Source organism: Papaver somniferum, chromosome 2, assembly GCF_003573695.1.
Source record: "Papaver somniferum cultivar HN1 chromosome 2, ASM357369v1, whole genome shotgun sequence".
Taxonomy (NCBI): domain Eukaryota; kingdom Viridiplantae; phylum Streptophyta; class Magnoliopsida; order Ranunculales; family Papaveraceae; genus Papaver; species Papaver somniferum.
In genome coordinates this window covers 72,309,368-72,331,822 of record NC_039359.1, presented here as the reverse complement: position 1 = coordinate 72,331,822, position 22,455 = coordinate 72,309,368, and the positions used below count along the sequence as shown (strand labels likewise).

The following is a 22,455-nucleotide window of genomic DNA, read 5'->3' as shown; positions in this document are numbered from 1 at the left end:
CTCGAACCCTAATTCTGCCATTAAAACACCAAGTTTTCCCGCCAATTTCCAAATTCAAAGGTGAAGAAGGTGACCCCCCTAACCAAACCGGGGGTGCAAATAGCAGGTGCCCAACTAAGGTGCCCCTTATCCAAAGTGAGGGTGCCGTTAGTAATTTTTCTCCGGGTGTCCGAAAAGCACTTTTCGGGCAACTTTTTCCACACAAATGTACTTCTCCAAAAACACCTAAACAAACATAAAAACACCATAATAAGTATAAAATCAAGCACTAACAATACAGACACTGAGGACAATTCAGACACAAAATTGTGTCAATCACTAGGTTACCCATGAGGCTCGCTGGAGGCTAGCACAACAATCTGTTCAATTAATGTAGTAGTTTGTTATTGGAGCTTAACTTGTTAGGCTTCCAACTAGTTAATGTAATACTTTTTATCCAATAGGATTACCGTAGTTATTCAAAAACGGGTTGGAGCTCAGCTTGTTGGGAGACTTCCAACCAGTTTCTTGAAAGGACCGGATCCTGATGATATGTAGTTTTTTTTCCTCAATATAAATGGAAATAAGAATAAAATTTTATAATAATAAGAAAAAAAAAATTGAAAAATAAAAATAAAAGATAAATAAGGATAGATTTATCATTAACAAAATACTACTGTGTGCCGATCTTGACTCTGTTCAATATGCCTCGAAATTCAATACGTCTCGAAAATTTTGCCCATGTCCTTTTCAATTGAAAAACAATCTTGCCTATATTTTAAAAATTTTAGAGACCTATCTAAACACTCTGGTAAAAATTTAGTTAAACAAGAACCACAAAATAACAACGAATCCTTGCTTGTTTTTCCTTTTCTCGGAAAGGCATCCCCACTCCCCAATAAGAAAGGAGGCTTTTTTAATCTGTAAAACATTTCTTGAGTCCTACAAAAACAGAACACCTTCACATCGAGATGCCACCTCTTTTTGTCTGGTATCTTCTTGTGATCTTCTTCCATGACGACTTGAGAGTCAAAGGTACTTGCACACCAAGGTTCTAATTTTCAAAGGAATCATAAATTCCTTATAAATTTGATTCTTTCATGGGGTAATATTCAGGATGTTCATTTCTATTCTCACCTGGGTTTAACTAAAAATAACCCATTCCAGGAGAAAAATTAAAATTGGAAATCATGATGTTCTTCTCATCATCATACACTAATTCTCTAATGATTTTCATTAAACCCATGTTTTTACATGGGTTTTCTGCTTGTTTACACTTCACACTGTTTCTAGCTTTGGTTATCAATTGGGTATTCAAGCGATTCAAAGCTCCTGCTGCTAGTTCTCCAATGCAGAGGAGCTCCAGAGAGAAAAATTCCAGGTTTTTTTTGTATTATAAACCAACCCTTTTGTTATCTTGCTTAGGTTTATCATTTCTTAATGTTATAATTTGTGGATTCAATCAGTTCATATGGTATAAACAAGGTTGGTCTGATGAAAGGGTTTTGGTTCAATTTGATTTAGTTCTTAGAGTTCTTGGTTGGGTTTCAATTTTTGGTTATTTGCATGTTCAATTCAAGAGGGAGTTGAAATTTCCAGTCTTGTTGAGGGTTTGGTGGGGTTTAAGCTCTTTAATGTCATGTTATTTTCTAGGTATAGACCTTGTTGTGTATCGAAAAGATCGAATTTTGCCTGCACAATTTTGGGTTTTGGATGTTACATCTGCTGTGGTGGGTTTGGTTATCTTTTATGCTGGGGTTTTTGTCAAGAAGGATGCAGAAGATGCCCTTCATGAGCCTCTTTTGAATGGTAATGGTGTTAATGGTGGTGGTAAGAATGCCAATACTAGTAGGGTTAATGAGAATAGTAATGGTGAAAATGCATCTCCTTTTTCTACTGCAAGTTTTTTCAGTCTCCTTACTTTCTCTTGGATGGGACCTTTGCTTGGTGTTGGTTATAGGAAGACGTTAGACATCGAGGATGTTCCTGGGTTAGATATTCGGGATAGTGTTAATGGTGTCTACCCAATTTTTAGAAATAAGCTCGAATCTTATTGTGACGGAAGTGAAGTAAAAACGTTCAAACTAGTCAAGGCATTAGTCTACTCGGTTTGGAGAGAAGTTGCAGTGACAGCTTTACTAGCTATCATCTACACATTTGCTTCCTATGTTGGGCCTTACCTCATTGATACCTTTGTCCAATATCTCAATGGCAATAAAGAATTCAATCACGAGGGTTATGTTTTGGTATCTGTATTCTTCGTCGCGAAGCTCGTTGAGTGCCTTGCACAGAGGCATTGGTTTTTTATGATGCAACAGGCTGGTGTAAGAGTTAAAGCTGCCCTAGTTGCGACTATCTATCGGAAGGGTCTGACCCTTTCAAGCCAGTCGAGACAGGGTCACACAAGCGGGGAGATCATTAATTTCATGACTGTGGATGCTGAGAGGATTGGGGATTTCAGTTGGTATATGCATGACTTATGGATGGTCCCTATCCAAGTCGGTTTAGCCTTGATTATCTTGTATAAGAACCTTGGGCTTGCTTCAGTTACAGCTTTTGTGGCCACTGTCATTGTGATGCTGGCAAATGTTCCTTTGGGTTCAATGCAGGAGAATTTCCAAGAAAAACTGATGGCGGCAAAAGATAAAAGGATGAAGGCAACATCAGAGATTCTCAGGAACATGAGAATTCTGAAGCTCCAAGGCTGGGAAATGAAGTTTTTGTCTAAGATTATTGATCTCAGGAAAAGCGAAGAAGGATGGTTGAGGAAGTATGTCTATACATCAGCCATGACCACCTTTGTCTTTTGGGGTGCGCCCACGTTTGTGTCCGTGGTCACTTTCGGAGCGTGCATGCTTATGGGAATTCCACTTGAGTCGGGAAAGATTTTATCAGCTCTTGCAACATTCAGGATTCTACAAGAGCCTATATATAATCTCCCAGACACAATATCAATGGTAGCTCAGACTAAAGTTTCACTTGATAGAATTGCCTCATTCCTCCGTCTTGGTGACCTTGAAGACGATATAGTTGAGAAACTTCCAAGAAGTGCTTCTGGTATTGCACTAGCGATACAAAATGGGAATTTCTCGTGGGATCTCTCTTTATCAACTCCTACATTGAAAGATTTGAATATTCAAGTAAATCATGGTATGAGAGTAGCTGTTTGTGGTACTGTCGGCTCCGGAAAGTCGAGCTTGCTTTCCTGCATCTTAGGAGAGGTACCAAAGGTATCTGGTACAGTTAAGGTTAGTGGAACAAAAGCTTTTGTTGCTCAGTCCCCATGGATACAGAGCGGAAAGATTGAGGAGAACATATTGTTTGGTAAGGAGATGGATAGGGAAATGTATGACAGGGTCCTCGAAGCATGTTCCCTGAAAAAGGACTTGGAGATTTTGTCTTTTGGGGATCAGACTGTTATAGGGGAGAGGGGAATCAATTTGAGTGGTGGCCAAAAACAAAGAATACAAATTGCTCGTGCTTTATACCAGGATGCTGATATTTATTTGTTTGATGATCCTTTTAGTGCAGTCGATGCTCACACGGGATCACATATTTTTAAGGTAAGTCATTGTGCATTCGTTACTCTTAGCAAATGCACGCTTCACGTCCAATTTCATGTCCGAGTTAAGTATGTGTGTTGAATATTACTAAGAAATGTCTGCACAACAGGAATGTCTACTGGGGCTTTTGAGTTCCAAAACCGTGATTTATGTGACACATCAAGTTGAATTCTTACCATCTGCTGATCTTATTTTGGTATATACTCTCTCTCTCTCTCTCTCTCTCTCTCTCTCTCTCTCTCATGTGTATATAGTCAGTTTAGTTTGGTTGTTTCCCAACTGAATATTTTCGACATCAGGTTTTGAAAGATGGGAGGATTGCTCAAGCAGGGAAATATGAGGATATTCTTAATTCAGGAACAGATTTTATGGAACTGGTTGGTGCGCATGAAAAAGCCATGTCTGCTCTTGATTCTTTTGAGCCAGGAAACATGATAAGTGATGCTGGGGAAAATTTGCAGCAGGATGTGCATAAAAAAGAAGATAAAAGAGAAGAACAAGACAGTAAAACTGATGCAACAGTAGTGCCACATGGCCAGCTGGTTGAAGAAGAAGAAAGAGAGAAAGGGAAAGTTGGTTTTTGGGTTTATTGGAAATATATTACCACTGCATATGGAGGAGCACTTGTACCATTTATACTGCTAGCGCAGGTTATTTTCCAGTTCCTTCAAATTGGGAGCAATTACTGGATGGCCTGGGCGACCCCAATTTCAAAGGATGTGGAACCTCCAGTTAAAGGCTCCACTCTCATCCTTGTATACGTTGTGTTGGCTGTAGGAAGCTCCCTTTGCATTCTTGTGAGGGCCACTCTTCTTGTAACTGCTGGGTACAAGACCGCAACTCTGCTCTTCAACAAAATGCATCTTTGTATTTTTCGAGCAGCCATGTCATTTTTCGATTCCACCCCAAGTGGAAGGATATTAAACAGAGTAAGTAAACATAAACAGTTACTTTTGCTTATTTTTTCGGAAAGTAACCAATGCTGCTTTCTTCAGGCTTCTACAGATCAAAGTGCAGTGGATATGAACATTCCATATCAAATTGGAGGACTTGCCTTTTCAATAATACAACTTGTAGGGATAATTGCAGTAATGTCACAAGTTGCATGGCAGGTCTTCATTGTTTTTATTCCCGTAATTGCAGTATGCATTTGGTACCAGGTAAGCCAACTTTCCATGTTTTTCGAATATAAGATATTCTCACATAAGACGAGTCGAAGTCATATTAGTCTTTTATGACCTACGTCTGCATCAAATATCTAATAACACTGCATGTTTTTAATCTTCTCCTGCACAAGCATATACTTACAAGTTAAAAAATTTCTGCCAGCAATATTACATATCCGGGGCACGAGAACTAGCTCGTCTAGTTGGGGTCTGCAAAGCTCCAGTCATTCAACATTTTGCGGAAACTATATCAGGATCAACAACCATAAGAAGTTTTAGTCAGGAATCAAGATTTATGGACACAAACCTGAAGTTGACAGATGCTTATTCCCGACCCAAATTTTATAATGCTGCTGCAATGGAGTGGCTATGCTTTCGCTTGGACATGTTGTCATCCATTACATTTGCTTTCTCATTGGTTTTCTTGATTTCCATACCACAGGGAGTAATAGAGCCAGGTAGGTAGTTCCTATATGAATCTATAAAAGATTTCTTTTCAAGTTGCTTGGCGTACTACTGGAAGAGCATCACATTCTTCTATTTCTCTGCTATTTTAAAGGTGTTGCGGGTTTAGCAGTGACATATGGACTTAATCTGAACATGTTACAAGCACGGGTTATTTGGAATCTTTGCAATCTCGAGAATAAAATCATATCTGTAGAGAGAATACTGCAATACTCATCCATCCCCAGTGAACCTCCCCTTGCTATTGAAGCAAGTAACCCATTGCACAATTGGCCACCTCATGGAGAAGTTGATATTCGTGACCTACAAGTAATAACTCTGCTTCTTCTTCTTTTTTTGATTTTTTTTTCTTGAATTTCTTTGCCAGTTGTACTAACAAACACATGATACTGGGTGATTGATGAGTTTAACTATTTGATGTAGGTTCGGTATGCCCCACACATGCCTCTTGTATTGAGGGGTCTTACATGTGTATTTCAGGGAGGAAAGAAGACTGGTATAGTTGGGAGAACAGGTAGTGGTAAATCAACTCTCATTCAGACACTGTTCCGCATTGTTGATCCATCTGCTGGTCAGATTCTCATAGATGGTATCGATATCTCCACCATTGGGCTGCACGACTTGAGATCAAGATTAAGTATAATTCCACAAGATCCAACCATGTTTGAGGGTACCGTGCGAAGCAACCTAGATCCACTTGAGGAGTATACCGATGAACATATTTGGGAGGTACGTTCATTTGCACAGATATATTATCCAAATTAGGAAAGGAGACTTTCAAGAATATTTCGAGTTATAACAGATAAGTTTCTTTTTTTTGCTTTGGCCGGCTGTCCACATCCATGTAAGAAAAAAGAGTTGTACTCTTGTTGATGCAGCATTCTCACCAGTGGTGAAGTTAGGTCATTTTAGTTGTACGTGGATGTGCGCTTCTTGGTCTGCCCTAGGAATATATTTAGAGCATCCGCATCTTATAGTAGGTGTGGCCTCAACAAACTGATTGCCACAAAGTACATGTGGATAATTTCTCTAGAGGTCCAGTGTTGTACCTAGTCGTCTTGAACTATCATTATAAGCTATCTAATATATGTTAAATAAGTGCATATTAAATGCTGAATGACAGAAGTTTGTTGTTGTGTAGGCTCTAGATAAATGCCAACTCGGAGAAGAAGTACGGAAGAAGGAAGGAAAGCTTGATGCTTCAGGTATTTCATTGTTATTAGAAATTCAAATTAGTTGTTAAGTTGCAACTTACAAGACCTTTAATCAATTGATGTTTCGCTATCAATCTGATTTATATATATTCGTGCTATTTTGTTTTGTTACTTCAAGTCTTCAACTCCTCTCAATATACTATAAACACCTGCTGATGTACATTGGGGTTGGTTGCAGTTATTGAAAATGGAGAGAATTGGAGTATGGGCCAGAGGCAGCTAGTTTGTCTCGGAAGGGTACTTCTTAAGAAGAGTAAAGTCTTGGTGCTTGATGAAGCTACCGCATCTGTCGACACTGCTACTGATAATCTTATCCAGCAAACACTCAGACTGCAGTTTTGGGACTGTACCGTTGTCACTATCGCGCATAGAATAACTTCTGTACTTGATAGTGACATGGTCCTACTGCTAGATCATGGTAAGTACAACTTTAAGTGTTTTCAAAAGACAGCTTATCTAGTGATTGTTGTCTGGAACTTTTGTAGTCACACTCATCTTGATAAGAAAAATTCACACGTGTGGCAGGGCTTGCTGTGGAATACGACTCTCCGACTAAATTACTAGAAAATAAGAAATCTTCATTTTCAAAGCTCGTGGCAGAGTACAGCTCAAGATCAAGTACTAGTTTCGAGACATGATGGAAACTTGGATTTTAAATGGTAACCACTTACTAAGGAATCGAAGATATGAAGATAACAAGAATGATGATGACGATACAGTGAGTTTCACTATGCAGTGTAAGCTCTTTGTGATGCCTTGCAGGTATCTTGTTAAGGTAATTTAATATTTAAACCACTATTATTTCACACAACGCAGTCTATTAGTTACATAGTTTTGAGCTTATTATATAGAAATTTCTGGCGTTTTAGTTCCTAAATAAAAACAAATGAGCAAAGGAATAGTTGGAAGCACTTACTATTGTACCGTCCAATTTTGGTTCTATTCAATAAATGCAATTAAATTTTACAACAGTTTTGGTTGTTCTAGCATTTTAGTTACAATTGTTAGTTTACCAAGTTAGGTACCTGCACTAGCAATCCGAGTGCACTATCTGCCGCTTAGTTTGGCAAACCAAGTAGCCCGATGAATTAACCCACAAAGTCAATTATACTCATCAATTACAGATTTCTCACTGAAACAAAGTTCTATTGTGTTATATTGTTATCGAGACTGGCGGAGCCAGAATCGAAGGTGGGGGCAAAAACAAATCCCATCGGGTAAAAGCCAACCAAGGGACAATTGCCAGATTCCCTTTTTTTTTTATTATTATTGAAAACATAGAACCTTTAGATATGAGATGTCACCTTTTTTGTCTGGTATTTTCTTGTGTTCTTCCCCCATGACTTTAGAGTCAAAAGTACTTGCACACCACGGTATACCCAATGACACCAAACCAAGTCTAGTCTTAAGGGAATAAAATATTCAATTATTATTTTTCTATAAGCTTGATTCCATTATTTATGGGGACAACATTCAAGATATACTTTTCTATTCTGTCCTGGTTTAACTGTAAGTACCCATATCACTAAAAAAATAACAGTAAGGAATCACTGAAAAATGGATATGATCATGGTGATCTTCTCATCATACACTAATTCTCTAATGCTATTCAGTAAACCCATGTTTTTACATGAATTTTCAGCTTGTTTACACCTCTCTCTGTTTCTAGCTATGTTTATCTATTGGATACTGAAGAGACTCAAAGCTGTTAATCCTAGTCCTCCTCCTATACAAAGCAGCTTCAAAGAGAAAACCGGATTTCTTTTGTATTATAAGCCAACCCTTTTGTTATCTTGCTTAGGCTTATCACTACTTAATCTTATCATATTTGGATTTAGTCAGTTTATGTGGTGCACAATTGGTTGGTCTGATGAAAGGATTTTGGTTCAATTTGATTTAGTACTTAGAGTTCTTGCTTGGATTTCAATTTTTGCTTATTTACACGCTCAATTGTCAAGTGAGCTGAAATTTCCAGTCTGGTTGAGGGTTTGGTGGGGTTTTAGTTCTTTTATGTGTTGTTATTATCTAGTTATAGACCTTGTCATGTATCGAAATGATCAAATTTTGCCTGCACAATTTTGGGTTTTGGATGTTGTATCTTCTGTGGTGGGATTATTCATCTTCTATGCTGGTGTTTCTGTCAAGAAGAATGCAGAAAATACCCTTCATGAGCCTCTTTTGAATGGCGATGGTGTTAATGGTGGTGATATAGATAGCAATACTAGTAGGTTTAATGAGTCAAGTAAGAATAATAATGGTGGTGAAAATGCAACTCCCTTTTCTACTGCAAGTTTTTTCAGTCTCCTTACTTTTTCTTGGATGGGACCTTTGCTTGGTGTTGGTAACAGGAAAACGCTAGACATCGAGGATGTTCCTGGATTAGATGTTGCTGATAGTGCTAATGGTATCTACCCAATTTTTAGAAATAAGCTTGAATCTTATTGTGCCGGTAGTGAAGTAAATACGTTCAAACTAGTTAAGGCAATAATCTACTCGGTTTGGCGAGAAGTTGCAGTGACAGCTTTACTAGCAATGATTTACACAGTTGCTACCTATGTTGGGCCTTACCTTATTGATACCTTTGTCCAATGTCTCAATGGCCATCAAGAATATAATCACGAGGGTTATGTTTTGGTGTCTGTATTTTTCCTTGCAAAGCTCGTTGAGTGCCTTGCACAAAGGCACTGGTTTTTCATGCAGCAACAGGCTGGTGTAAGAGTCAAAGCTGCACTGGTTGGGGCCATCTATTCGAAGGGTCTGACTCTTTCAAGCCAGTCGAGACAGTGTCACTCAAGCGGTGAGATCATTAATTTCATGACTGTGGATGCTGAGAGGATAGGGGATTTTAGCAGGTCTATGCATGATCTATGGATGGTTCCAATCCAAGTCGGTTTAGCCTTGATTATCTTGTACAAAAACCTTGGGCTTGCTTCAGTTGCAGCTTTTGTTGCCACTGTCATTGTAATGCTGGCAAATGTTCCTCTGGGTGCAATGCAGGAGAATTTCCAAGAAAAATTGATGGCGTCAAAAGATAAAAGGATGAAAGCAACATCAGAGATACTTAGGAACATGAGAATTCTGAAGCTCCAAGGCTGGGAAATGAAGTTTTTGTCTAAGATTATTGATCTCAGGAAAAGCGAAGAAGGATGGTTGAGGAAGTATGTCTATACATCAGCCATGACCACCTTTGTTTTTTGGGGTGCGCCCACGTTTGTGTCCGTGGTCACTTTCGGAGCGTGCATGCTTATGGGAATTCCACTGGAGTCGGGGAAGATTCTATCAGCACTTGCAACGTTCAGGATTCTACAAGAGCCTATTTATAAACTCCCTGACACAATTTCAATGGTAGCTCAGGCTAAAGTTTCACTTGATAGAATTGCCTCATTCCTCTGTCTCAGTGACCTTGAAGACAACATAGTCGAGAAACTTCCAAGAAGTGCTTCTGGTATTTCACTTGAAATTGAAAACGGGAATTTCTCGTGGGATCTCTCTTTGTCAACTCCTACATTGAGAGATCTAAATATTCAAGTAAATCATGGCATGAGAGTAGCTGTCTGCGGTACTGTTGGCTCAGGAAAGTCGAGCTTTCTTTCCTGCATCTTAGGAGAGGTACCCAAGGTATCTGGTACGGTTAAGATTAGCGGAACAAAGGCTTTTGTTGCTCAGTCCCCATGGATACAGAGCGGAAAGATTGAGGATAACATTTTGTTTGGTAAGGAAATGGACAGGGAAATGTATGGCAGGGTCCTCGAAGCATGTTCACTGAATAAGGACTTGGAGATTTTGTCTTTTGGCGATCAGACAGTCATAGGGGAAAGGGGAATCAATTTGAGTGGTGGACAAAAACAAAGAATACAAATTGCTCGTGCTATATACCAGGATGCTGATATTTATCTGTTTGATGATCCTTTTAGTGCAGTCGATGCTCACACGGGATCACACATTTTTAAGGTAACTCATTTAGCTTCTAATTCTTGTTATTGGGTGCATTTGTTTCTCTGACAAATCTCTATTTGCACTCTTCACGTCCAAGTTAAGTAGGTGTATTAACAAATGTCTGCACAACAGGAATGTCTACTTGGGCTTTTGAGTTCCAAAACTGTGATTTATGTTACACATCAAGTGGAATTCTTACCTTCTGCCGATCTTATTTTGGTACATTCTTGTCTCTTTTTCTCTCTCAGTTTCGATTTGTTGAGTTCCTTACCGAATATTTTCTATGTCAGGTTTTGAAAGATGGGAAGATTACTCAAGCAGGGAAATATGAGGATATTCTCAATTCAGGAACAGATTTTATGGAACTGGTTGGTGCACATGAAATAGCAATGTCGGCCCTTGATTCTTTTGAGGCAGGAGTTAAAATAACTGGTGCCGGAGAGAATTTTCAGCAAGTGGCGCATAAAAAAGAAGATAAAAGAGAAGAACAGGAATTTAAAGCTGATGAAACAGTAGTGCCACAAGGCCAGCTGGTTCAAAAAGAAGAGACAGAGAAAGGCCAAGTTGGTTTTTGGGTGTATTGGAAATATATAACCACTGCATATGGAGGTGCACTTGTACCACTGATACTGCTAGTGCAGGTAACTTTCCAGACCCTTCAAATTGGGAGCAATTACTGGATGGCTTGGGCAACCCCGATATCAAAGGATGTAGAATCTCCGGTTAAAGGCTCCACTCTCATCCTAGTATACGTTCTGTTGGCTGTAGGAAGCTCCCTTTGCGTTCTTGTGAGGACCACTCTTGTTGCAACTGCTGGATACAAGAATGCAACTCTGCTCTTCAACAAAATGCATCTTTGTATTTTTCGAGCTGCCATGTCATTTTTTGATTCCACACCGAGTGGAAGGATACTAAATAGAGTGAGAAAACATGGATGGTCATTTTTGTTCTTTCATTCTACCCAGAATCATGTTATTGTAATGACGTTTTAGTTAATAGCATTCTCGAAGTAACCAGTGCTGCTTTCTTCAGGTTTCTACAGATCAAAGTACAGTGGATACCAAAATTGCAACTCAAATGGGATACCTTGCCTCTTCAACAATACAACTTCTAGGGATAATTGCAGTAATGTCACAAGTTGCATGGCAGCTCTTCATCGTGTTTATCCCCGTAATTGCTATATGCATTTGGTACCAGGTAAGCCAGCTTTCCATGTTTTTTTTTTTGAAAATAAAGTATTTTAAATGCCGCATGTTTTATCTTCTCCTGCACAAGCATATACTTATGAGTTACAATCTTATCTGCCAGCGATATTACATATCCACCGCTCGAGATCTAGCTCGTTTAGTTGGAATCTGCAAAGCTCCAGTTATTCAACATTTCGCTGAAACTATATCGGGATCAACAACAATAAGAAGTTTTAGTCAGGAACCAAGATTTATGGACACAAACCTGAAGTTGACGGATGCTTGTTCCCGACCTAAATTTTACAGCGCAGTTGCAATGGAGTGGCTATGCTTTCGCTTGGACCTGTTGTCATCCATTATATTTGCCTTGTCATCGATTTTCTTGATCTCCATGCCACAGGGTGTAATTGATCCTGGTAGGTAGTTCTCATATGAATCCATAAAAAGATTTCATATCGATTTGCCTCGTCTCGTATGGTGCTGGAAGAAAATGGATCACATTATTTTATCCTCTCTTTTATTTTATAGGTGTTGCAGGTTTAACGGTGACATATGGACTTAATCTGAACATGTTACAAACATGGGTTATTTTGAATCTTTGCAATGTCGAGAATAGAATCATATCAGTTGAGAGAATACTTCAATACTCATCCATTCCTAGTGAGCCTCCCCTTGCTATTGAAGCAAGTAGGCCATTGCAGGATTGGCCATCTCATGGAGAAGTTGATATTCGTGATCTGCAGGTAATAAATCTAGTGTGAACAAAATTTGAATTTCTTTGCCTGTTGTATAATGACACTGGTTAAATGACAAGGTTAACTATTTGATGTAGGTTCGTTATGCTCCACACATGCCTCTTGTATTGAGGGGTCTTACATGTACATTTCATGGTGGAAAGAAGACAGGTATAGTCGGGAGAACAGGTAGTGGTAAATCAACTCTCATTCAGACACTGTTCCGCATTGTCGATCCATCTGCTGGTCAGATTCTCATAGATGGTGTTAACATCTCCACCATTGGACTGCACGACTTGAGATCAAGATTAAGTATAATTCCCCAAGATCCAACCATGTTTGAGGGTACTGTGCGAAGCAACCTAGATCCGCTGGAGGAATACACCGATGAACAGATTTGGCAGGTACGTGCATTTCTATTAGATTGAATACCAAATTAGGAAACAAGACTTTCAAATATAATATTGAAACAGAAGAGAAAAGAATTATCATTTGGCTGGCTGCCCACATCCATGTAAGAAAAAAAGTAGTACCGTTGTTGCTCACCAGTGGTTAAGGTATCTGTTTTAGTTGTTTCGGAGTCTTCCTTGGAAACATTTTGAGAGCGCCTGCATTATACACTACGTGTGGCCTCAACAAACTTACTACCACAAAGAATGTGTTTACTGCACATTTCATGCTGAATGACAGAAGTTTGTTGTTATAGGCTCTAGATAAATGCCAACTGGGAGAAGAAGTACGGAAGAAAGAAGGAAAGCTTGATGCTTCAGGTATTCCATTTGCGAATTTAAATTTGAAATTCAAACTAGTTGTTAAGTTGCAACTTCTTTAATCATTTGATGTTTTAGTATCAATCTATCTGTGCATTTGGATTTTCCATTACTTAAAATCTCCGCTACTCTCAGTATGATGTACATTTGGGTGGTTGCAGTTATTGAAAATGGTGAGAACTGGAGTATGGGCCAGAGGCAACTAGTTTGTCTAGCGAGAGTACTTTTGAAGAAGAGTAAAATCTTGGTGCTTGATGAAGCTACCGCATCTGTCGACACTGCTACTGATAATCTTATCCAGCAAACACTCAGACTGCAGTTTTGGGACTGTACTGTTATCACTATCGCGCATAGAATAACTTCTGTACTTGATAGTGACATGGTCCTACTGCTAGATCATGGTAAGTACAACTTTTAAGCGTGTTTAAAAAAACAGCTTATCTAGTGATTGTTGTCTGGAACTTTTTTAGTCAAGACTCATTTTGATGAAAAACATTCCTATTTGTGGCAGGGCTTGCTGTGGAATACGACTCTCCAACTAAATTACTAGAAAACAAGAAATCTTCATTTTCAAAGCTCGTGGCAGAGTATAGCTCGAGATCAGGTTCAAGTTTTCTGACATGATCGAGCTTTCGATTTTAAATGGTAACCTCTTATTATTATTAGCCCACAAATTTAGTTTCATATTCATGATTGTCAGAGAGGATGGTGATCCCAGTTTTTTGCTTGACAGACCCCTCATTATTACTTTTATGAATACAAAATCTAGTGATGTAGTAGAAAGATAGTGCGTAAAAATGATTTATTTCATTCTGTGTATGAAATGAAGGAATCTATGAAACTACTACTGCGTCTCAAACCTGAACACCGAAGCACTGAGATCTTTAACAAGAGATCTTGAGACTTTCTGGAAAAATACCCAAGAAACCAAACAACAAAATAACTCATTGGATGGAAGAAAACACTGAAATTTCTGGAGATGAAATCATAACCTAATACAAGAGGTAAAAGTAGCATTGTGATTGGCTTCCTTTGTTCAACTGATCAGGGAATATACTCAAACTTGCATGAGTTGTGACCTGCAACAAGAAAAGATAGCATTTTAAGTAAAATTGTACATGCTACTTTCAAACGATGAACTTGGTTACAATTTCCTAGTAAAACCTTAAAAGTAAATGCATTCAATTTCCTTACAAAAATACAGTCATTGGCGTCCATCATTCCTATTCATGTGTCACTTACATTTGTCTAGCACATGGAATTTTCCTGTGTTGATTCGTCACCCATGTTATATAATTCCATACTTTCTACTCAAGCTCACATGAGATCTACCACTTAATTTGTACTCTTTGAGTAGGTCTAGTTCGTTTGATTATCGGAACACTCACTACCACCTGAATGTGGTTCCTCTGACAAGATCCATGCCCGAACCTGACATAGTAGCACAAAATTTTGTTTCTATTCTAAACTTTCCAATTACAAAGCCCAGCCAATGCTGATAGATACTCGACTATGGCAAGGATTTGCTTTTTATTCTTATGCAGTTTGAACAATCAATTCAAGATTAAATCCTAATATGGGTATTATTAAAGAAAATTTATGAGTAACGCGAAGAAGAACTTACTGGGATCAAGATTAGAGATCATGGCAGCAGAACGAAAGTAACAAGTAGCACCTTGTTTCTTGAATTTTTGATAGTAACTATTGAAAGCATAAGAAGCATGGTCGAGCAGAGTATTAGGATTGTAGCAAGATTTGTTCCTTTGTATCTTACTACAATCAGCACCTCCTCTTCCACAAGCCCAATCTAATGCCATTTGAAGTACATCATGTGGTGTCTGTTCATCAGCTATGCACCATTCCTCCATTTGCCCATCTACACATAAAAAGAAAAAGAAAAAAATCATCAAATTCAGCAATGACCAAAGGCCTATGGCAGAACCAAAATGTATGACAGGTTTATTACTTGAGTTTTGCAGAATTATCATCATAGTAAAGAGAAGAACAAACAGAATTCTTGATATTGTAAATGATGGCATTTTTTCTCTTGTTTTTTGAGATATGACTAACAGAGTGGTCTATATCTATCATAATGTATGTTATCCATAACACAAGCACTTGCTTAGAAGTAAATCTCAAGTAAGGAATACAACATTAAAGAAGTCTGTGCTTTTAGCTACTTTGCCAAAGATATTCTTTTCTTTAAAATGTTTGGTCCCTTTGGACTAGCCGGGAGTACAGCGTAATCAAAGTTATTCATTGTCACATGTCTGGTTGGTTTTAAGATTTGGTAGGGATGAGGTAGCCTAGGCCCCTGTAGTAGTGACGACACATGATAACCCCAGTAGCAAACTACTGGGATGTCAACTTCCCCATAACTGATTCTCACATCTGATTTGTCGGTTTACAATGTCCCGTTTTGATTCCTTTGCTTTGCCCTAGCGTATGTGAAATTCACCTCGGGACATCTTTGGGCTTACATGAGCGCATGGGCATAAAATGGATTCAGTTAGAGCAGGACTATATCAATAATGATTTTTTGGGGCCATGGTTTTTTTTTTTTTTTTTTGGGACCATTAAGTTATTAGATCAGATACCGTCTAAGGATAAGGGATGTTCTAGTAAGCATAAATGACTAGATTGTTCCTTAATTAATTTTTAATTTTACTTTCTTAATTTTAGATTTTTAATTATATTCTTAATTTTTGATTTTTATAATATGTTTGATTATTTTTTTTTTCCTATAACATCCATATTGAATTAAAGTGAACAAAGAATTTACAAGAAGTTATCCGGAAGTCTAGCCACTAGCTGGGCACTGACCCCTTTTTGAATTGCTAGCCCTATTCTATGGAAAAGAAAATTTCCAATTTTGACGTTGGTGTCGTGGCTAGCAATATAGTACTTCATTCTCTTCAAAAAGTCTATAATATCGTCCCCGAGTTCACGCAACGTTGAAAAAGCTAAGGAGGCGAAACCATATCCATGAGACCTGCATTTATCAAAATACTTGGTACGTTTCCGAGCTACAACATTGGACATAGCAAGCCTTGGTGTAAATGCATGTGAACCATCACCTGCAAAAGGCGAAACCACAGTAACATCCAAACATACATCAAGACCATTATCCCAATTGTATGCCAAGATATATGTTGGTCTGAGTTCCCCACCATCGTGCGAAAGAAAACTTGAAGCGACTTCTTTTTTCGCTGGTATTCCTGCACGAAAACACATATCAGCTAGTGTATCTCGAGCTAGATCATGCCAAAATTTAAGACCAACATCATGTGAGCAATGTAAGGCGTCATCTCTTTTAATTAAAGAAATTAATTAAGAAAATAAAATAAAATATAACAATTTTTTTTTTTCAAAATAAGATTGAATAAAAAAGATTTATAATTTTTTAAAATAAGAAATATAATCAAAATAATATAAGGGTATTTTTATCATTAACTAAAATATGTAGATAAGCGGTGTTGAACTTTACGTCCTAATGACCTACCAAAAATAAAATAATGGTCCCTTTCAAAGTTTTTGTGGTCCCCAGAAAATCCTTGGATTATTTTTTTTCTTCTTTTAATACAAAAATTAAGTAGATATCAGTAGGTGCACGTCATTTGGTCGAAACATGATAGGGTGACATTTTTTCTTTTTGTTCTTTTGAAAACATATTAACAGAGGTTTATTTATTTGTTTTTTCCGCGCAGAAGGAGAAAGGACAACATGTATTCAACAGATGGTGATCAAGCTTTGAGTTCCAATAAGGGACATCATGTAAAAAAAAATTTTCTGGAAGGTAGTTTATAGTCATGATGCATACTCTCTTAGTCTCGCAATTTTTTTTTTACCTAATAATAAGCGAATTGGAAAAATAAAAGACCCACTTTTTATAAAACGAAGGTAATAATATCATAAAGAAAACTCTAGCTACTATCACCACAATCATGATCCAGCCATCATATGATTATTGATCAGTTAATCTATCCCACACTGCTAATAAAGCAGGTGTATTTTAGTGTTTAATACCACCATTTAGAACATGGACATTAAAAACTAAAATCTAACCCAGATTAAAGATTAAAAATAACACATATTAGTAAGGAAGAAAAAAACCTCTTCTTGGATCTAATCCGAGAACTAACTAGAGCCGGGGAGAATAACAAAGGTGATTTTAGGTTAGGGTTTGGAAAAAGGGGGAAAGAGAGGCGGGAGAGAAAAACCAGAAAACAACTTACATTTTATTATTCTACAAATTTTTAAGGATGTATTTGTCTCAGATTGATAGGGTGAAATCAGATCTCTGTAGCTTGTTCTTCCAAATTATATTAGTTTTTCATGTATTGTAGGGACTTACCCTTTAAAGGGAGTCTTTTCAAAAAATATAAATTGTTCTAAGAGACCTAAGGCTGAGGAGAAGGTTTGGAGATAATTTTCGACCAGCAATATAATTGACATCATCCAGTATTACCTCATTGGCTACTTCATTTCCCTAGGAATGAAGATACTTCTGAATGAATACGTCTGCTATTTTTATTATAACTTTGTTAACATCCTTAAACTCCTATATGAAATTCCTCGGATAAATCATAATAAAACTTCCTTAAACTTAATTAGGAAAAATTTCTTAGAGCTAAAGGTCACTGGTTAGCAAAGAGTAAAAAAAATTCAAAAATTCATAAAAATGCTTCTTATAAGCAGAAGGTAAATACAAGTAAGTAACTCCATTTTAATCGACGGAATTATGTTTCACGATAAAGGAAAGATCAATAAAAAAGACAAAAAAAATTATGTCAATTTGTTTTCTGAGAATGTGCATGACAAATTTACCTATGATGAATTATCAAGCCTAAGTATTTATCAGAGTATTATATTTGAGAAGCCTATTGAAAAAGGAGAAGTGAGGAATATGATTTGGAGTTTTTGTAAGAATAAGTCTCCAAGACCTGATGGTTATATTATAAAAGATTTCATGGATGTTTTGGATATCATCAAAACTAAGCTAACGGGAGGGATATATGAACAAGTTTAAGCAAATTGGAAAAATTGATTGGAGATTAAATTGTACAAATACAAGCCTTATCCTTAAATGTGATAGTGTAATCTATGCATAGTTTTAGACTTATTAGTTTTAATGGTGGTGTCTACAAAATCATTTGAAGGTTACCTGTAGATGAACTAAAGCAAATACTTCATTCCTTCAATACTGAATATCAGGAGGCCATTATGGACAATCTTTAAAATTAATAATTGCATTCTTGTTGCATCAGAGATGATTGACTCTAGAGAAAAATAAGGCATTAATCGTTTGATGTTGAAATCCGGCTTGGAAAGAGCTTTTAACAATGTTGGTTGGACTTGTATGGATTACAATCTTGCTAGATTTGGTTTAGAGTGGCGTAGAAGAATTGGATCAGATGATGCCTTTTAAGCAAAATATTCTTTGTGGTTATCAATGTAACTGCTTCTATTCGTTTTAGATATAACAAAGGCATCAAACAAGGTGATATTATGTTTCAAACTCCGTTCATTTTATTTTTCGAATTTTTATCTATGATGACCAAGAAATTCGCTTTTCTGCACTTAGTTTACGATTTCAAATCTATTAGTTATGCGCTTAAGATTAATCATCTACAACTTGCAGATGATATCATTGTCTTTCTGGATGATGAGAGTGAATAAGTGATACCTTTAACATTAAAATTCTCAAAATTTTGTTTAAAGGATAAGATATGACAAGATAAGCTTCGGATCCTATGTTCCAACAATCTCCTTGTCTTTGTGCCCACCAACAACATAGTGTCAAATATTTTATTAAATTAACATCGTTTTATTACCTTTGACATTGTTAACTCCTTCTCTTCAAAAAAGATTAGCGACCAGCTCTCCTAAATTATAGGTTTTGTTTCTTATTCTTTTTCGAATAATGTAATACACAAACCAGTTCCACTTATACTTCTCACATAATGCATGCTCAAAGATGCATCATTTGATGAGATGAAGCTTCATCTTAATATTGTGTTAGGCGTTTAGGGCATGTTTGCAGAGAACATATATTGCACCATCATGGTGCATCAAGTTATTAGGATGCTGGCTAAAAGCAGAATTGTACCACTATGGTGCAATTCGCAAGTTGATCATTGGTCAAGAATTAAAATTGCACTACTATGGTGCAATTTCCGAAACTCATTATCACGAAAACAGGTTGACTTGCTACATGTTCATCTTCTTCCCTTTTCTACTTGTAAGAATATTAATAAGATATATATAAGGAAATCATGTAAACTAAAGGTGCACTAAGGGAAAGTTTCACCGGTGAAGCGTATATGATGCAAAAGCATTTTTATGCCGTGCGTGTTGCTTACTCAATAGAGTTTCATGATGTGTAGGCATCATTGTTTCCGCATTTCTAAAATAAGAATGAACCACCATGATGCATTTTGACAGAAAATCCAATGATGCATACTCTTGCAGATCATTTGTGAAAGACCCTTTAGCCCGCGGCTTGGTACCTGGGGAAGAATTTTGCGGTTCATCACAGTTAGAATTATAGCAATTCCGAGATAACACTAGGGACTATGTGTGTTGGACTTATCATTGTGTATTTTGTAATTTAAAAAAAATTCTTTCAAAGGTAAAAAGTATTTGTAAGAGTGGGACAACTGTTACGTGGAAAAAGAGTTCGTAACTTCTAAAATGGTTGCTTTGCAAATCATGTTTGACTTACTCGAGTACTGTGAGTTTTCTAGACCTTAAATAGCAACCCACCAGATAGTTGGTGATCCGGAAGACCGTTCGAATGGTAATAAGATATTGGGACTGATTATCCCGTCACCCAGTTGGATAAGTGTGTGTTGTTAGGCCATCTATCTCCCACTACATCAGTGGTAACCCAGAAGACCATTTGAACAGTATCTTGCATCTGAATGCCATCGCATTATAATTTGTTCCTCACAGTACAACGCTCAAACTTTCTTGTCATATTCAATATCCCTTGCCAAACTATGAACTTTGGGGATTCCTGGGTATTACGATATGGGAACGTGCACTTAGGATCCGTTGTAGAGACATCTTTTTGGAAATCCTGAGTATGTGGTATGAGACATATGCTTAAGGGATCCAAATCAGTATTCTCATTAGTATTATGGACTCTCTTTGGATTCCTAGGTATGCGATATGGGACGTACGCTCAGAAGGTCATAATCGTTATTCACGACAAATTGAAGAAACCTTATGTGATTTTTGAGCATCTTGGTATGAGAATATGCTTATGAAATTCAAATACGCGAAGCTTGTCCACAATAGTTTTTCTTTTGAACTTCGCAGAAAAACTCTTTAAATGGTGTAATAATGTAACACCAGCAGTTTCCGCATGACACATGCTCAAAGATGCATCATTTAATGAGATGAAGCTTCATCTCAAACTTGTGCTACGCATTTATGGCATGTTGGCTCAGAACAGAAGTTGCATCATCATGGTGCATCAAATTAGTGGGATGATGGTCAATAGAGAAATTGCACCACTATGGTGCAGTTTCCAAGTTGATCATTGGCCAAGAATTGACATTGCACCAATATGTGCTATTTTTGAAACTCGTTCCCGCGAAAGCAGGTGGACTTGGTACATGTCCATCCTCTCCTATTTTTCTACTTGTAAAAATGTCAATAAGACATATATAAGGAATTGGTGTTGGTGTTGGCTGAAGGTGCATTTAGGGGAAATCAATCAATAAGCTATAAAGTTTGGGAGGTGGAGCATATATGATGTGAAAGCATCCTCATTTGTCGCTAAACTAAGAATACACCATCATTTTTTTTCCACGAAAATCCAAAGGTGCACACCATTTGTGAAAGACCTTTGTGCCTGTACGGACTAGGCTTTGCTTAGCTTTAGCCTTACAACATGAGTTGACTTTAGTTGCTAGTCCCGAAACAGATAAACTATGGTTTATGATTTATCATTTTGAACTACGGAGTAGGGTACGTAGGCAGCCGCAATGAGTTACAACATTTTTGGTAGAGCAACTTGTCGCTCATGTCATCTGTTTGCGAGGTGATTGCAAAAATTTGGTAATTCATATCATTTGGTTCGATAATGCGATGCAAGGGATGAGTGTTTCCATACTTGAGGTAGTTGTAGTGTATTCTTTAGATGCGCATGCTCCTTATCAAGTCGTTATACTTAGGCATGTATTAATTGCGAATTGGTCATGCTCATGAAAGAAAAATTATTCAATATTGAAAGTTAGGATTGCATAAGCCACTTGCATAACTGGAATGATGCAAGGAAAGGATGGCATGGGCCTGACTGATGCACCCTTGGCACGAGCAAGATCTCTATATACTTTCAGCAATGCCGAAGCGAAGTAAGGAACTTGTAAAATAGGATTTCAATGGCTTAAGTGAAAATCCAAGGCGTATGCCATATGCCTAGACAAGACTCTAAAGTCGGTGATGTATGCAAAATGCATTAGCATTAGCCTTTATGTCTTTGCACCTATCGAAGAACAAGTGTACATTAGAATGGCGTGGAAGCTGTGTTTAAGTATCATGCTTGCAATGGGAAATTGACGTGCATTTTCCAGGTGAAAAGTGAAGCTTTACGATCCAGTCACTGCATTACAAGTGACACACCGCGGAGTTTCGTCCTTCACGTCTTGATGACACATAAGGTTTTTTCTGATCCATCAGATAAGATTAAATCCAAAGAGTATGGATTGTTATTCCTAAGTCATAGATTTGATTCATGAACACATTACTTTTCAAATTTTTTTTTAAAAAAAAAACTTGCGTTTAAGTGAAGAATCCTAATACATTTATACTAAAAAAAACTACTTACGGAAGTTACAAAATATTTTTTTGCCGAAAAGAGTATCACAATAAAAAAAAGGTACAAAAGAAAAATAACTTTGTTAAATTCGACGGTGACCACCATTAACACATTACAAGATTCAAAAAGGAAATGAAAAACCTGCTTACGGAATCAAAAGGGTATTCATAATCAAGAAGACGAATATACGATGGCAACATAATTCCAGAATCAAAATTTTATGATCCTTTTTGTTTCGTCGTCATGGGAAATAGGTTAATAAGGTATAGGTGTTGTTTGACGGCATGAAATAAACTGAAAGTGTAAGACACCTGGCATTTTATTATTAGAAACCACAGATTCAGAGAGATTTTTGGGACAGGGGATTCAGAGAGAATTGTCAAGATATATCTTGATTAAGCCAGAGTCGTATAACTCATAGGTATATTTTTGGGAGGAAGATTTATCTATTCAATAGACTTTTTTGTGTGAGACTGATTAGTTTATCAAGTCTTCGTCTTTGGGTCGTAGAAACTCTTAGTTGTGGCCGAGTTCAGCTAAGGGAATCAAGTGCATAGAGTCCTGTTGGGATTCAGAGACGTAAGGAGAGCAACTGTACCTTGATCAGTGTGATA

The 22,455-nt window shown here is 37.4% G+C and overlaps 3 protein-coding genes across 6 annotated transcripts; 2 read left to right on the top strand and 1 right to left on the bottom strand.

Moving 5' to 3' along the window:
• The first annotated feature begins 852 nt into the window (after positions 1 to 852).
• Positions 853 to 7,358, top strand: LOC113348013 (ABC transporter C family member 3-like). The gene is made up of 10 exons (XM_026591702.1): positions 853 to 3,542; positions 3,652 to 3,738; positions 3,842 to 4,471; positions 4,538 to 4,702; positions 4,872 to 5,166; positions 5,268 to 5,482; positions 5,597 to 5,902; positions 6,315 to 6,378; positions 6,566 to 6,805; positions 6,913 to 7,358. Exons 1-10 carry the CDS (start codon positions 1,170 to 1,172, stop codon positions 7,023 to 7,025), a joined length of 4,488 nt encoding a protein of 1,495 aa, XP_026447487.1. The 5' UTR covers positions 853 to 1,169; the 3' UTR covers positions 7,026 to 7,358.
• LOC113348014 (ABC transporter C family member 3-like) lies at positions 7,037 to 14,642 on the top strand. Of its 4 annotated transcripts, XM_026591706.1 has the most exons (12): positions 7,037 to 7,162; positions 8,736 to 8,791; positions 9,385 to 10,338; positions 10,456 to 10,542; positions 10,614 to 11,243; positions 11,356 to 11,520; positions 11,632 to 11,926; positions 12,039 to 12,253; positions 12,343 to 12,648; positions 12,951 to 13,014; positions 13,176 to 13,415; positions 13,526 to 13,834. In XM_026591706.1, exons 2-12 carry the CDS (start codon positions 8,771 to 8,773, stop codon positions 13,636 to 13,638), a joined length of 3,090 nt encoding a protein of 1,029 aa, XP_026447491.1. In that variant the 5' UTR covers positions 7,037 to 7,162; positions 8,736 to 8,770; the 3' UTR covers positions 13,639 to 13,834. The 4 variants fall into 4 exon arrangements, with proteins under 4 accessions (XP_026447491.1, XP_026447490.1, XP_026447489.1 ...); XM_026591705.1 differs by lacking the exon at positions 7,037 to 7,162 and adding an exon at positions 14,535 to 14,642 and having other exon boundaries at positions 8,707 to 10,338; positions 13,526 to 13,659; XM_026591704.1 differs by lacking the exon at positions 7,037 to 7,162 and adding an exon at positions 13,844 to 13,974 and having other exon boundaries at positions 8,707 to 10,338; positions 13,526 to 13,659.
• On the bottom strand, positions 13,803 to 15,138 carry LOC113348016 (glucan endo-1,3-beta-glucosidase 1-like). Its single transcript, XM_026591707.1, has 3 exons — positions 14,981 to 15,138; positions 14,639 to 14,890; positions 13,803 to 14,093 (listed from the first exon to the last, which is right to left on the bottom strand). The coding sequence occupies exons 1-3, from the start codon at positions 15,051 to 15,053 to the stop codon at positions 14,059 to 14,061; spliced, it is 360 nt and encodes a 119-aa protein (XP_026447492.1). The 5' UTR covers positions 15,054 to 15,138; the 3' UTR covers positions 13,803 to 14,058.
• Between the last annotated feature and the right edge of the window lie 7,317 nt (positions 15,139 to 22,455).

Excerpts from the sequence above, each read along its gene's own strand:
- LOC113348016 (XM_026591707.1), bottom strand. The coding sequence starts at position 15,053 with ATGCCATCATTTACAATATCAAGAATTCTGTTTGTTCTTCTCTTTACT. Across the intron at positions 14,891-14,980 it reads GATAATTCTGCAAAACTCAA|ATGGGCAAATGGAGGAATGG; the intron begins GTAATAAACCTG and ends TTTTATGTGTAG. Across the intron at positions 14,094-14,638 it reads GATCTCTAATCTTGATCCCA|GTCACAACTCATGCAAGTTT; the intron begins GTAAGTTCTTCT and ends TTCTTGTTGCAG.
- LOC113348013 (XM_026591702.1), top strand. The coding sequence starts at position 1,170 with ATGATGTTCTTCTCATCATCATACACTAATTCTCTAATGATTTTCATT. Across the intron at positions 5,167-5,267 it reads ACAGGGAGTAATAGAGCCAG|GTGTTGCGGGTTTAGCAGTG; the intron begins GTAGGTAGTTCC and ends GCTATTTTAAAG. Across the intron at positions 6,379-6,565 it reads AGGAAAGCTTGATGCTTCAG|TTATTGAAAATGGAGAGAAT; the intron begins GTATTTCATTGT and ends GGTTGGTTGCAG.
- LOC113348014 (XM_026591705.1), top strand. The coding sequence starts at position 8,707 with ATGGGACCTTTGCTTGGTGTTGGTAACAGGAAAACGCTAGACATCGAG. Across the intron at positions 11,927-12,038 it reads ACAGGGTGTAATTGATCCTG|GTGTTGCAGGTTTAACGGTG; the intron begins GTAGGTAGTTCT and ends TTTATTTTATAG. Across the intron at positions 13,015-13,175 it reads AGGAAAGCTTGATGCTTCAG|TTATTGAAAATGGTGAGAAC; the intron begins GTATTCCATTTG and ends GGGTGGTTGCAG.